The 13,910-nt window shown below is 32.4% G+C and overlaps 2 protein-coding genes across 4 annotated transcripts; both read right to left on the bottom strand.

The window, feature by feature from the left end:
* Positions 1-8,418: 8,418 nt before the first annotated feature.
* LOC143188864 (glycerol-3-phosphate phosphatase-like) lies at positions 8,419-10,934 on the bottom strand. Its single transcript, XM_076393358.1, has 6 exons — positions 10,497-10,934; positions 10,111-10,271; positions 9,895-10,032; positions 9,613-9,820; positions 9,382-9,523; positions 8,419-9,305 (listed from the first exon to the last, which is right to left on the bottom strand). Exons 1-6 carry the CDS (start codon positions 10,582-10,584, stop codon positions 9,122-9,124), a joined length of 921 nt encoding a protein of 306 aa, XP_076249473.1. The 5' UTR covers positions 10,585-10,934; the 3' UTR covers positions 8,419-9,121.
* A 295-nt stretch (positions 10,935-11,229) lies between these two features.
* Positions 11,230-13,881, bottom strand: LOC143188863 (glycerol-3-phosphate phosphatase-like). Of its 3 annotated transcripts, none has more exons than XM_076393355.1 (5): positions 13,391-13,881; positions 12,731-12,835; positions 12,426-12,674; positions 12,099-12,350; positions 11,230-12,012 (listed from the first exon to the last, which is right to left on the bottom strand). In XM_076393355.1, the coding sequence occupies exons 2-5, from the start codon at positions 12,816-12,818 to the stop codon at positions 11,663-11,665; spliced, it is 939 nt and encodes a 312-aa protein (XP_076249470.1). In that variant the 5' UTR covers positions 12,819-12,835; positions 13,391-13,881; the 3' UTR covers positions 11,230-11,662. The 3 variants fall into 3 exon arrangements, with proteins under 3 accessions (XP_076249470.1, XP_076249471.1, XP_076249469.1); XM_076393356.1 differs by having other exon boundaries at positions 13,282-13,881; XM_076393354.1 differs by having other exon boundaries at positions 13,244-13,881.
* Positions 13,882-13,910: the final 29 nt, after the last annotated feature.

Consider the following 13,910-nt stretch of genomic DNA (forward strand, 5'->3'; position numbering starts at 1 on the left):
CTATCATTATGGCATACAAAAACAATTTCTTCTTTCTTCGAAACACCTAGAACCTAGTTCCAAGAAAAGTCATTTACTTATTTACATACTCTAACACATAATCACTTCAAAATAATATCTTGCCAAATAAAACAATATGTCAGTATATTATTACTTTTCTTTAAAATACAAATACAAAAATTTTTATAGAAAAGATATAAACACAATTTCCATATAAAATAGGAGAAAATGTCTGATGACGGAAAATACTCAATTCGAAACTAATATAGGGTGTTTTAAAAAATGAATTTCTAGATGACCTCTAACGGACAGCACTTATGTAGCAATTAATATTTTAATAATGCCTGAGCCTAAATAGCAATTACCTTCTTTGGCTGCAATCCAAAATTCAGTTAAAACTGCTAATATTGCTAAAGCTGTATAAATCGTATTACATGATGTATTCAATAGTTTTAGCTGTCTCAGCTAATTTCGAACTCCACTCTTTGTTACCTGACATGTGATATGTGACAAGTGTTCGCTAGAGTTCACCCGATTATCTACTGAGTAAGAAAGACTAAAACTGCCGCCAGAGGTGCTGTGATAGGAAACCAAAGAATTTACGTTAAGTTTCCCATCTAGATTGTCCCTTCAAGATCACGAAACACATGACATAGAGGTGATATTGTAACACTTTTCACTTGTTTTAAATTCTCTTTTCTCGTCGAAAGTCTAACAACGTGAGAACCTCTCTCAGGGAGCGCTGAAAATCGTGTTTCGTGCATTGGTTGAGTTCTAAGTTGTACGAACTGTTGTAACTGTCAACCACGTGCTATCGTTAAAAGCAGATTATGCATTTCTTACTATAAGCCATATATTTCATTCAAATAACCCGCGTTTGGAATAATAACGAAACCTCCAAAGAGGATTAGAATCCTCATTCATAGTGGTACCTAACAGGTGAGCACGTGGTTGTGCAATTTATTGTTCTTATCGAGTCCGCCAGAATCTCGTATGAAAGAACACGATATTTTATTTAGTTTTACTATACGAAAATCTCAAATACTGAAGTATCACTATCTCACAAGCCAATTATCACTTCTACAGCCAATAAGATACGCATGATTAAGGATATGCGTTTAGAGGACGAAAAACCGTCAGAATTATTGGAGAGAATGCATCTAATAGCCGATGGTTATGTTAATGAATACGATATGTGGAATATGTGGCTGAAAGCGCTTCCGCCAAATATACATCGGGTATTATACAGGTCTGACGCGAGTCTCAACAACTTAGCTATTCTTGCCGACAAACTGATGGACAAAATGAAAAAGTCTGAACTTGCCAACACCATAGACCCTGAACCTGCTGCTACACAAGAAGATAATAGCAACAACATCGTTGTCCAAAATAGTAATTGTTGGCGTTTTAGAAAACGATTTGCTTTAGGTCTGACGACTATTTTTATTTTTATCGCGATGATTTTAACACTAAAGCGCTTCAGCGTGTTTAGGCTTTTCCTTAAAAAGTTAATGCAGTATTCAACTAAAACAATTCGTATTTCTCCTGTGCTGTAACATATATCATAGAGATATTTTAATGATATTACATGTTTATATTACTTCATGTCGTAAAAGCGAATTATTTATGTTTTGTGTCATCTTCGTATTCAGCGCAGCGGGATAATAAGCAGTTTTCAGTTGGGTGAGTTTTTCAGAGATTTTGAAATATTTTTAAAAAGTCTTACAATTACGAATATTTTAACATTATTTTGAAATAATATGTAGCTGAATGAGATGATATGTTACTTAAATAATCGCCTTTTTTTGTTATTATTATCTATTAGAAAATACCAAAGGTGAGCGCTACAATAGTAAACCGACGATTTTAGGTTAAGTTTTCTATTTAAATTGTTCTTGCAACGGTAGGCAGCATGTTCATGTATTTTCAAAAAGTAGAAAATATTGTAACTACTTTCACTTCTTCTAAAATATCCTTTTCTTATCGAATATCCAAGCACCGCGACTGTATTTCTTACATTTTCTGATAATGAGTTTCACAAACTGTTGAAACTGTTATAACCACGTATTATTGTTAAAAGCAAGTTATTTGTATATTATAATTCAAATAACGCGGGCCTAGAGTAATATTGACAGTATTGAAAATTGAATCATACGCAGTGTAACACGTGGCCTTCATGATTCTTTGTTATTGACGAGACCGCCAAAATCACGTGTAAAGGAAATCACGAAATTATTTTATCTTATTTATTTTCACTTTTAAAAAATGTCACCTACTGCAGCATTTACGCTGGTTTGCTGCGCCAGCATGACGAGAAATACAAAGTCATCAACGTTTTGGTACGATCGACCCGCGTTGTGGTTCGATCAACTGGAATGTGAATTTCGGCTGCGCCAGATTGAGACTGACAAAGCGAAATATGATTATCTTAAATGCTGCCTAAGCAAAGAAGATATCATAACGATATTTGAGAATTTCAATGTAGCATCATGGTCAACACCGTACAGTGAATTCACGTGTAACGTAATTAAAGAGTGTTTTGATCACGAAAAGCAAAAACTAAGCATTATTGCGAAGATAGAATTTCAGGACATTCAGAATGAAAAGCCTTCAGAATTATTGGAGAGAATGCGTCTAGTAGCAAATGGTTTCGTTGAGGAAGAGACGATGCGGACGTTGTGGATGCAAAAGCTCACGAAAGAAGTACGGAAACCATTAAGTAACTACAAAGACACGAATCTCGACAAATTAGCTGCCCTTGCTGACAAAGTGATGGACATGACCAAAAATCCAACTGAACCTGCTGTTTCACAAAAAGATAGCCACCAGATTATTGCTCAAATTTTCGATAATATATCTGAGATATCTACTAATTGTTCACATCTTAGAGAACAACTAACTATAGGTCTTAAGATTATTTTTATTTTTATTGCGATTATTTTTGTGTTTTCCTTAGAAAGGTAATGCAGTATTCAACTAAAAAATACCAAATCTCCCCTGTGCTGTAAGATTTATTATAGAAATATTTCAGTTGATATTGTAGAAAGAAGATGTTTATATTATTTCATATTTTATGTTTTATATATCTAAGTAGATATTTTTAATAATACTTCTGTCAAAGTATTATTTTATTTTTTCTTGACTTTTATTACTTTGTGTCATTAAAAACGAATTTATATTTTATATCTTCTTTGTGTTCTGATTGATTTTCCTCGATAAGATTTTTCCTATCTCTGTCATGTTTGTATGTTCTGGCAGTAATATTCACGTCGTCGCTCTTGTAATTCGGTGTACTGTAAAACGATTGAAACGTCGGCCCTCCTTCTTCTCTATAAAGTAATTTTGATATCCTTGAGTCCTTTGCCTGCTAACGAAATCAAGAAACCGGTTTATCTTGTTTGCTCTGACACTTCCAGCTACATTTTAATCTACATAATTTAGTGTAACATATAAGAAAAAATTTTATTCGAACAGTAACGAATGTTACTTTAGTATTTCCCAATGCAATACTAGATTAATTCGGAAAGAATCTATCATTAATTTAGATAAGACTCACATCTTGATGATTTTCTTCGTCTTTAGTGAAGGTTTGTTGAATATTTTCAATCGGGGAAGATAACAACGCTTCGACTAATTTTTCTAGCAATTTCACAGAAAGGTTGGCTGAATACTGTGTTCTGTCGTTCTCAAATTTACTGTTACTATCTTCGCTAAAATATTCTTCTCGGTAAAAGGAGTCTTTTCCCAAATTGTTGTCAGATTCAGCCCAGAGGGATAAGCTGTCTTCAGTAATTGGTGAGTTTTTCAGAGTTTCTGAAAAGTTCTTAACAAACAATTTTACAGTCTCGAATATTTGGAAATGTAAAAGAATAAAGTTGAGGCGCAGTTTCGTAGCAAAAATTTATATATGTAAAATTTTCAATACCTTTAAAACCACGGGAAGAAAAGCGTCCTTTGGCTCGTCGAATATTTTATTTTGTGAACTCGTTTCATATTGATTGCCTAAATTATGTTGAAAACTGGGATCGTGATTTGTAACTTGAAGGTTATCTGGAGTTTCCATGTTTTTCAGAGGAGTTACATGATAAGGTTGTTCGTAAGGGTTTTTAATATCGAGTAATTGAGAAGGTAAAATTCTGTCTCTCTTGTAAAAATTAGTATCTAAAAACGGAAAATAATTTGATTCTCTCAAACTGTTTAAAAGGATCATCTCTAAAGGTGTATATGGGGGTAGTAAAATCGTATTTGGGATTAGAAGTTCGTGTATCATACTGGTCAAATTCTTTTCTCTCAAAAAAGAATCAATTTCTTCTATCCCTTTTTGCTCGTGCTCTTGAGAAAGTGTACTCTGTAAAGATAATTTCACAAATATCAGCTTGTAATGAATTCAGTGTTTATTATAGTATTTTCTGCTTTAAGCTTGCTATTTATACGATACTAAAATTTATGGAACATTATTCCAAACAATATCTTGTAATCTGAGAAATATTGCATTAACATCTGAAATGTGTTTTCAAGTACAGAAAATTTCAAGTTTTCTAATTCCTGTTGAGTCATTGTGCAGACAGCATTTACGAATTCCTGAGATTTCACACACGATAGTAGTTGAATTATTGTTAACTATAACTAGCTGAAACAATTTGCACAACGCATCGTTAAACATAGTGTGACTATTATCGCATTTAGATTCATTTTCATGAAGAAAATTCTAAGAATACATTAGTAACGCTTCCACGAAGATCTAACGAGAGATAGAATACTTGACATTTTTAATACTTAATCATTCATTTCAAGCGTCAACGTTTATCGTTTTCAGACGTTGTTCGCCAACAGTTTGTTACTCTGTCTCGTTCTTGCATTGCAATTACATTGCATTCTTCCCCTGGCACGTTTCGACGATAAAACCGAGCGAAGCGTGAAAGATTTGAATAACTATTCCGCGTAAAAACATGACTTGCAAGCTTTGTTTAAATTGGATGGTACAGCGTTGCACAAATTCAGACTTAAGGAAACATTGTTTATACATTTTTTCTCGATACCTTAACATTCTTTCGTTCTTCAATGCTTTTCAATAAAAGTTGGATGGCGTCTAATTCAGAACTCGTGTTTAAGCGATCCAGCCACAATTGCGGAACAGCGTTCACCATTCGACACCCGAACAAACAAGATTTGTTAACTAACGCTATTTCGTTCTTCAAGCTTCAAAATATGTAAATTAATATTATTAATATAATAATAGAGAAACTGTGACTCACGATACTCACTTCATACTTTCATTAACACTCTGCTGACTGGCGTTCGAGAATGCCTTCAAAATTAAAACGTAATTAAAAAATCGCTAAACATATTTTTACTATATTAATATACAGGGTGTCTGCGAAATAAATCCCTACTCTACTTAAGAATAAAAAAAAGACATCATATATACATAGGTCTTGAAACTCTTTTCGAAACATAAACATTTTTTGTTCAATTCTAGATGAATAGCTGCCATGCGCAGAATTACGAGCAACGTTGGTATTTTTTTTTACTTAAATGTAAATACTGTGGTAGAACAAGTCATCTTAATATTGAAGGTAACTTATGTTGTGAGAAATCAGTTTCTATCTAAATGTTTGAGTAGGCTTGGATTAGGAGAAGTGCTATAGCCCCAAGCCTCACTTTTTAAGGGCCTTTTTTCATCTTTAGACTAAGTACCTAAGACACCAAAGTTTCGGGACCCATTTCGTGGACACCCTATATACATACACATATCCATTAAATATACCTGAGTGTCAATTGTATTAGGCATCATGTGTTCGCCTTCATCGCTTAGAGAACTTTTGGAGAAAGATGAAGTATAATTCGATACTTCCACGTAATCTTTGTGGCAAGTCCTCTTAACGTTACATTTGTCTGCGTCACAGGTTCCTATTACTTCTGCGTGACAGGTTTCGAACCGTGGACATATCCATCCCCGACAATGCTCGTTTGTTACCTCATTTTCTGTATAGTTTCAAAAAATGAGCAATAACCACATTTTATCAGAGCCTCCGATTTTATCTATTTAGGACAGTTTTAAGGGAAACCTTGCTATATTGCTTTTTGTTATAAGCTCACCAGTTTAGATACATATTTCAGAAGCAAATCTTGTTCGTTTTGAATAATTTCGAGGTTCACAGAATGAGCTTATAACGAGGAAATCCTTTACAATATGGACCGTTTATTATGAAAGTGGAGTAAGTCCATTTTTCCTACATTAAAATTCCATACTTTTTTCTACTAAACTCGGGTCTGGATGAGTAGACGAGGCGAGGTAAAAGGAATACAGCTCCAAGTGTCACCCATTAAGAGTCCTCAGTTTTCATATATTAAAATATATTTCTACAAATACTCAAGAAAAAGATTACTTTCGATTTATGGATGCTTTTCTTTAAAAGTCATATTTACTGTAGAGTTTCTTTGGGAAAAGAAGAACTTCTTATATAGTTTATTTAGGCTTAAGGATTGGAAACAGTTATTCTTTATAAAATCCCTCTAAAAGTAGGGAATATATATCCGTATAGTATCAAACAGCCCCTTCCCCTGTGACCTACACTTGTTAGACCTCACAAAGCTACAATCTGGCCCTGACTAAATTATATATAAATTATTCGAACTCTCAACGTTATCCAAGAATGGATTCACATTACTTTCATAATAAATGATCCATATCTCGAAGATAATACTGAATAATACCTGTTATTGCCATACAGTCTGGCGTGTGTTTACACGGTGGATTTTCGCAGCTCTGCTCCGGTCTCCGCAAGAAACACTCGTACTCTGATAGGCAACCAAGACTCCGACACTTACTAAACGAAACATGCGCCTCTGCAAAACGGTACCCTGTGTAATCGTAAGAACTCCTCGACGAACGAGGATCTGTATTTCGTGAATGCTACAATTGACCTTTGTTCTTGGCGCAGCTTCGCAATAATTTACAGGGAGGAGTTCTGCAAAATGACTCGCGGAGGATGCACTGACTTCCCTGAGCGCACTTGAAGCCAGCACAGGAGGCTGGACCTTCGTGGTATTCTTTGCGAGATACGCATCTTGCAATCTGTTGCTTGCACTCTGGTAATGGGCAAGTACTGAGAAATGTGGTATTTGGTAAGGGAATAGAAGTGATAGAAGAAGTAGATACTGATAAAACTACTCCTACGATATCGACTTTATTTCTCTTTTCATTCATTTGTATTTAAAATGGATTATGAACGAACATTTAATAAAATGAAAGGCATTTGCTTGTATTCTTACTTTCATCCCATCGACACCGACGAACCTTTAGAACGCACAGGTATCCACTGCTGCAGTGCACAGTGTTACAAGTGGAAGGTCCTTTTAGCAATTCTTCAAAGTATGAATTTTTGATGTTTTCAATTTCCAAAAAATATGAGAAAATACTTTTTTTCTTAATTCTAATCAGTAGACTGCGGAGTTTTATGCATTTATATAAATTTTAAATGTGTAAAAAATTAGAGAATGCATGTAATATTTAAAAATACAGAAAATATGAAAAATAAAGTGCAAACAGTAGTATTTAAAATATAAGGGAAACTTTTATTCAGGTTCCATTTCTTGAACTGTGTTTATGAATATGTGAAACTGCATAAAATTCCGCGGTCTACTTTTAAATTCCTTACCTGTTCGAGATTTAGCGCAATAGAGCATGCTAGGGCAGGATGAATCCTTGCATCGAAATTTCCGATGCACGCAAGTATCGTTTTTCTCGCATTGTACGTACGCACACGCTCTTTGATTGTTAATTCTGCTCTGACCTATTTTTAAATGCCAGACATATTCGAACAGACGTTATAAAAACCCTTGTCACAAAATTCTACTCACCCTTTTCGTTAAGACTTTGTAGATGTACTTTCGCGATCAATACAAAGGTGATAAATAATATAAAAAATATGAAATCAACGCGTTTCTGTTCCATAATGATGAGAACAAGTGTAGAACATAATGTTGAGCGATGCTCGATCGCGACTGCACCTGAGTAAAATTGTTGACATAAATGGTGTAATTAGAGACGATGTGATAAAGTCATCGCGAGTACGTGTACTCTTGATTGTTTTAATGGGCGGAAATGCAATGCTTTACGATTTAAATCGTCGTATTGAGTTCGAAGTCATTTAATGTGTACTAACATTACTATAAAGTAGTTTAGTATTAAAAATCGTGTGTCTAGGGAAGTATTTATAATTATTCATTGTAGAAATTGGAAAGTATAAAATTGCTAGAGTAGAAAAAGTCGAATATAATATTTTAGTATATAGAAAGACCTGAATTAGAAGCTCGTGTTAATAATAAAATAAAAGCAAATTTGTATTTTATCATCGGGAGCTATGGGCGGGGGAACTGTGACAAAACAGATTTAGAAAATAGTCTGCTAAGTGATATGTTGCAGGAAGAGAATTTTATTTTTATCCTCTGTACCATTTATTACCACATACATCTGTTAACAGATAACTACATGAATTATACTTGTCATTGCTAATCGTTTATATAATTGTCGTTTATTGAATATATAATGCATGCAGTTATTATAACATTATAACATTAGGTACATAAGCGTACAAATTATTCAAAAAATAATCACTCTGTATATTGACCATACACTCCTATGTACGTATTGTTATTCTTTGGCAAACGTTTAAAGCTTTTAGATACAATTACAAAAATAGAAATTAAAAAGGAGAAAAATTATGGTCAAAAATCTGTTACATATTTGTACTGTATCATTGTTCCTAAAATATCTATCTAAAAATTACCGTTTTCATTCACAAATCTATGTTAATTAATAGGAACACGTCTTCCGCATAATACTGTGACAGAATTTCTTGAAAATTACATAATGAAAACAATTTTACCAAGATAGTCATTTTAAAATAACTTAATCATGAATCGTCAGACAATGAATGTACATAATATAAATAGAGATACAAATAATACATCAAGAATATAAATAATATAACTGAGGAGAGATCAAATCAATAATACATCAGATTTCTATATAATATATACGATTCATCTACTTACATAAATAATATTTTAGTTTATATAGAATTGTGCTCTAGAACTTTTGGTTTTGGCAAAATTATCAAGATGATACCATTTTCAGTACATCACCTAACTGATTTATATAATAATCTGGAACTGCCAGATCTTTGTAGTCTGGATTAGATGCATTCATAGCATTTACATCGTCTTTAGATGTAATACCCGATAATACGAGAAGAGTTTTAAATCCGCAGCGTTTTCCAAAAAGAATATCCGTGGTCAAACTTGAATAAAACATTGCATTTAAAAGAATTTGACGAACCAACGTAATAAATTATTATAATAATACATGATACTTACTTATCACCAATCATAAGCGTTCTTTGAGGGTTCAAACCAAATTTCTTACTAATATATTCGATCAAGAAAGGTTCTGGCTTTCCAAGCATCACTGCCTTTCTGCTGGATGCTGCTTCTATGGTTTTTATAAAGCAACCAGTTCCTATATTAACGTAATATACACATTAGTTAATACGTATAGATAATTCCACTCTAATTAATAAAAATAATTAACTGTAGATATTTTTCAACCTGGAAATTTATTGTCGTTTGGAGAAGGCCTTTCTGTATCACAATTTGTTCCTACAAAGTGAACATTTGGATCCTTCAAATACGTAGCAGCTTTTACAAGTTTGGGAAAACTAAAATGTTTGTCAAAGCCTACAACAATTGCTCCAATTTCTGGGTCTGGCTTAAAATTTACTACCATTTCCAGTTCATCCCCATCCATAATATCAGGCTATGAGATGGTAGTATTACAAATCAATTTATGCTAAAACTTAACAATTAATCACTTTTGTTATAAATACTTACTCCAATCCCACAGTGTTTTATACCCTCTGCTTCAAGTTCCTTGATAATACCTTCACTACCAATCACGTATACCCTTTTATCGAATTTTTTTTCCTTAAGATATACAGCAGCAAGAAACGAAGTGCACACTATGTCTTCCTGAAAGAAAGTTAATGAAATATTTTAATAGTAAATATCTGTTTCAATTTTGAACATTAAAATAGAAATTATATTTACCAATGCTGCTTCATATTTAAGGTTCTTACACTTCACTACAAACTCTGACCTGGTTTTAGTATTATTATTCGTTATGTAAAAGAACTTTTTGCCCAGTTGTTTAAACTTATTCACTGCTTCAGGTGAACCTTGTATTACCTCGGTTTCTCTCCATAAAACTCCTAAGGTTTACTGAGATTAAAACACTATTTATAGAATTATATATTAACATTTATTTTTCATTTGCCACATATTTTACATTTAATATGAATCCAATAGAAAAATAATATAATGTTAATGATATATAATTCATAATAATATATAACAGAAATTTAAAATTCATAATTGAAATATATAAATCCTTTGTGATTTATATTAATAAAATCTTAGACTAAATAATTACTCACCATCGCAATCTGACAGTATTATATCAATGGAGTCCATGAAATTTTGAAATTCCTCTTTGGATAACGATGTTATTTCCTTCGATGCCATTTTGTCACTGCTTACAGATACGAATTTCTGAATCACAATAAAACGAAGCACTGTCGGGGATGCGTTACGATCTTTATCAATAAACTACTGTACAATTGGAGAGATAATCTTAAACAGAGCGTACCTCTGGCTAGTAGCCACGCATTTGCAACGTGACCTTGATAGCCTGTTACATAATATAGGGATATAAATTGGACCTATTCATTCACAACTATCAGTACATATAATTTTCGATAATCACGTGTTATATCGATAGTAAGACGGAAATGAGACATTCCTTGTTACCTCTAATCGTTTTCAGTCTCGATTTATAGGGAAACTGCTAAAATATCGCAAATGTATTTTAACGTTTTGTTACGTATATTAATAAATATTTATCGTAAATTTATTACTAATTGCGATAGATATGACAATAATTATTTCAACTATTACTACTTTAACTCTCTCTAGTTAAGCATTTTTTCAAATTCACTAAATGACCTAGGTTTATGTTCAAATTTAATTTTTTTACTGTTCTAAGCTTTCAAAAAATTTGAAAAAATTTTTAAACATGAGACTTTAATGCAAAGTTCTACTAAATTATACAATCGTTTATTCAATCAAATATTTAAAACCTTTTCAATAAGATTAATAAATCGGAGGAAGTTCAGGAAAAACGGGAATTTTTTTTATAAATGTATAACTATGCAAAAAGCGAATATTGAAGAAAGCTGTTGCAGGGTTTGCTGACTAGTTTATTTTGCTAATAAATATCTAAAAATAACGAAATAACGAAAAAATTCAAATTCATATCTAGTGAAAAGGTTAACGCCATTGGCCAACTAGATGGTTGAGGTCACAAAGATAGCTGACTAGTTGATCACAAGTTAAAAGCAAATTGATATGGATCAGTGTTCTTTGAGGACTAAGACCCCACTACTACTAACACTAAGTTTTTTTTACGTGAGAAATGCAGGCTCACGCAACTTCTTTACGAAAAAAATTTTGCTGATTCAATGACCTAGATTGCCCTATAAAGGCTTAAATTATTGCTATAATAATTAACGCATGCCTTTGTGGAAAACATTATATTCCGTGCCTAAGAATTCATACATTTATTTTTAAATTTTTCTAAGTAAGGCAGAAGATCGCCGAGTGCATTGATATAATAATCAGGAATAAAGTCCTTCTCTTCTGGACATTCTGATTCTTTCCACCTGTTCACATCTTTCAAGGTGGTAACTCCTGTTAGTACTAATAGTGTTTTAAAGCCACAACGAGTTCCCAATAGTATATCTGTGTTATGCCGATCTCCAATCATTAAAGTGCGCTCAGGGTTCACTTTAAACCGTTTTTTCAATACATTCACCATATAAGGCTCTGGTTTACCCATTATCACAGCTTTCCTTTCTGAACAACTCTCTATACACCTCACCAAACTTCCAGTACCTGTAACCACAGATTTCTTTGTTAGAGTTTAATAAGATATATATACGTATATAATATTGTGAAATATGTTATATAAGTTATAGTACCAGGTACAATAATACTGTCAGAAACAGGAAATCTTTCATCCGTGTTGGTCCCAATGAAATGTACAGCAGGATCATTTAGATATGAAGCTGCCTTTACCATCTTGGGATAGCTGAAGTGCTCGTCAAAGCCAACTACAACTGCACCTATTTCAGGGTCTTTGTTAAATACATTGTAAGGAACATTCTTAGTAACAGGATCTGGCCCTACACCAGTGTAGGAGATCCCAACTTCTTTCAACTCTTTTCCGATAGCTGCAACACAAAGTGTTATATTAATGATACGATGAAACATAATAATGTTTAATGGTATAAAAGTATAATTCTTGCCTTCTGATCCTATGAGGTAAACTTTTTTATTGAAACCTAAATCTTGCAAATAGCAAGCAGTTAAATTTGCAGTGCACAAAATGTCCTCTTTGGTTGCTTCAAACTTTAAAGCTTGGCATTTTTCTACATATTCTTCTCTAGTTTTTGTACTATTATTAGTTACATAAAAGACTTTTTTACCGAGAGTACGAAAGGAACTTAAAACCTCTGCTGCTTGTGGCAAAGGGTTCATGTACATCCATAGTACACCTAAAATATTGTTATTTTGTTAGTTTTGTACGATAGACTTACTTAATGAAACTTACCATCACAATCAGTAAGCACTGTATCAAAGGAATTTAGAAATTTCTCAACATCCTCATCACTCAATGTTTTGAAATTGATTGCTGCCATATCGGGACAATGATTTTCTAAAACAAAGATAAATACATTTAATAAAACATAAGAATCATTTTTTCCTTATAAAAATAATATTCTATAGATAAAAAAATCGTGAAAGTTATATTGCAAAATATAATTAAGACACGACGATATAAAGATAAGATAATAGTTAAACCAGTTCCTATTCAATTGTAAACAATTAAATTTACCGCTAACAGGGTTGCCATTATTCGTTAGCAATGCAAATATATGAGTAAAGATATGCATGTATAAATATATGTATCTTCACATAAACTGATATGTTACGTTATTGAAACAATGCACTTATTTAAAAAAAATTAAATTAAATAATGAATTATTCAAAAGATGATAAGATTTCGTCCTAAAAATATAGGTTAACTTTTTATAAAACATGTTAGATTTAAATTAATACTAACGTTTTATTTATTTAAAGAACCGTAAATATAATACAAACATAAAGTATCGTTGTCCTTACGATCTTCATCGATATACAAAGTCTATATCAATTTATTAAGGTTAAATTTATTTCGTGCACTCAGAATTTTAGATATTTTTTTTCTCACCTTGCCACTACCGTCACGGTGATTCGAAAATCGTTGCGAGTCGAAACGTCGAAACTTCCTGGTCGATCTTTCTCGACAGTTTAAACTTTAATCATTAACGAACTTCAAACCCACTAAAATTGCAATGTACATAGAGCGATATAAATCACGTGTAATATTCGGACAGTGACGTTTCTGACGTTTAAACTTACATAACAGATCAAAAAGGTGAATGAATTTGTTTTTTATGTACTTTCGCATGGCAACCTATTCATATGTATATTTTATTATATTTACGCGTGAGTTACTCATCGGTAAAAATAATAATCGCTGTAAATTTAAAATATAGAAAAAAACTGATTTCATAAATTTTGAGAAATAATATTTTCATTTATATTCACGTCTTGAATATATGTGTCCAATTGTTTTTAAGTACTGTCTTTAAGAGTCTTAATATATGTACTTTATATATGGTGTTTAAAAAATCGTGGTCCGATTGAAAAGACGATTCTTGACGTAAAGTTCATATAGTACTTCATTT

Source organism: Calliopsis andreniformis, chromosome 3 (assembly GCF_051401765.1).
Source record: "Calliopsis andreniformis isolate RMS-2024a chromosome 3, iyCalAndr_principal, whole genome shotgun sequence".
Lineage (NCBI taxonomy): Eukaryota > Metazoa > Arthropoda > Insecta > Hymenoptera > Andrenidae > Calliopsis > Calliopsis andreniformis.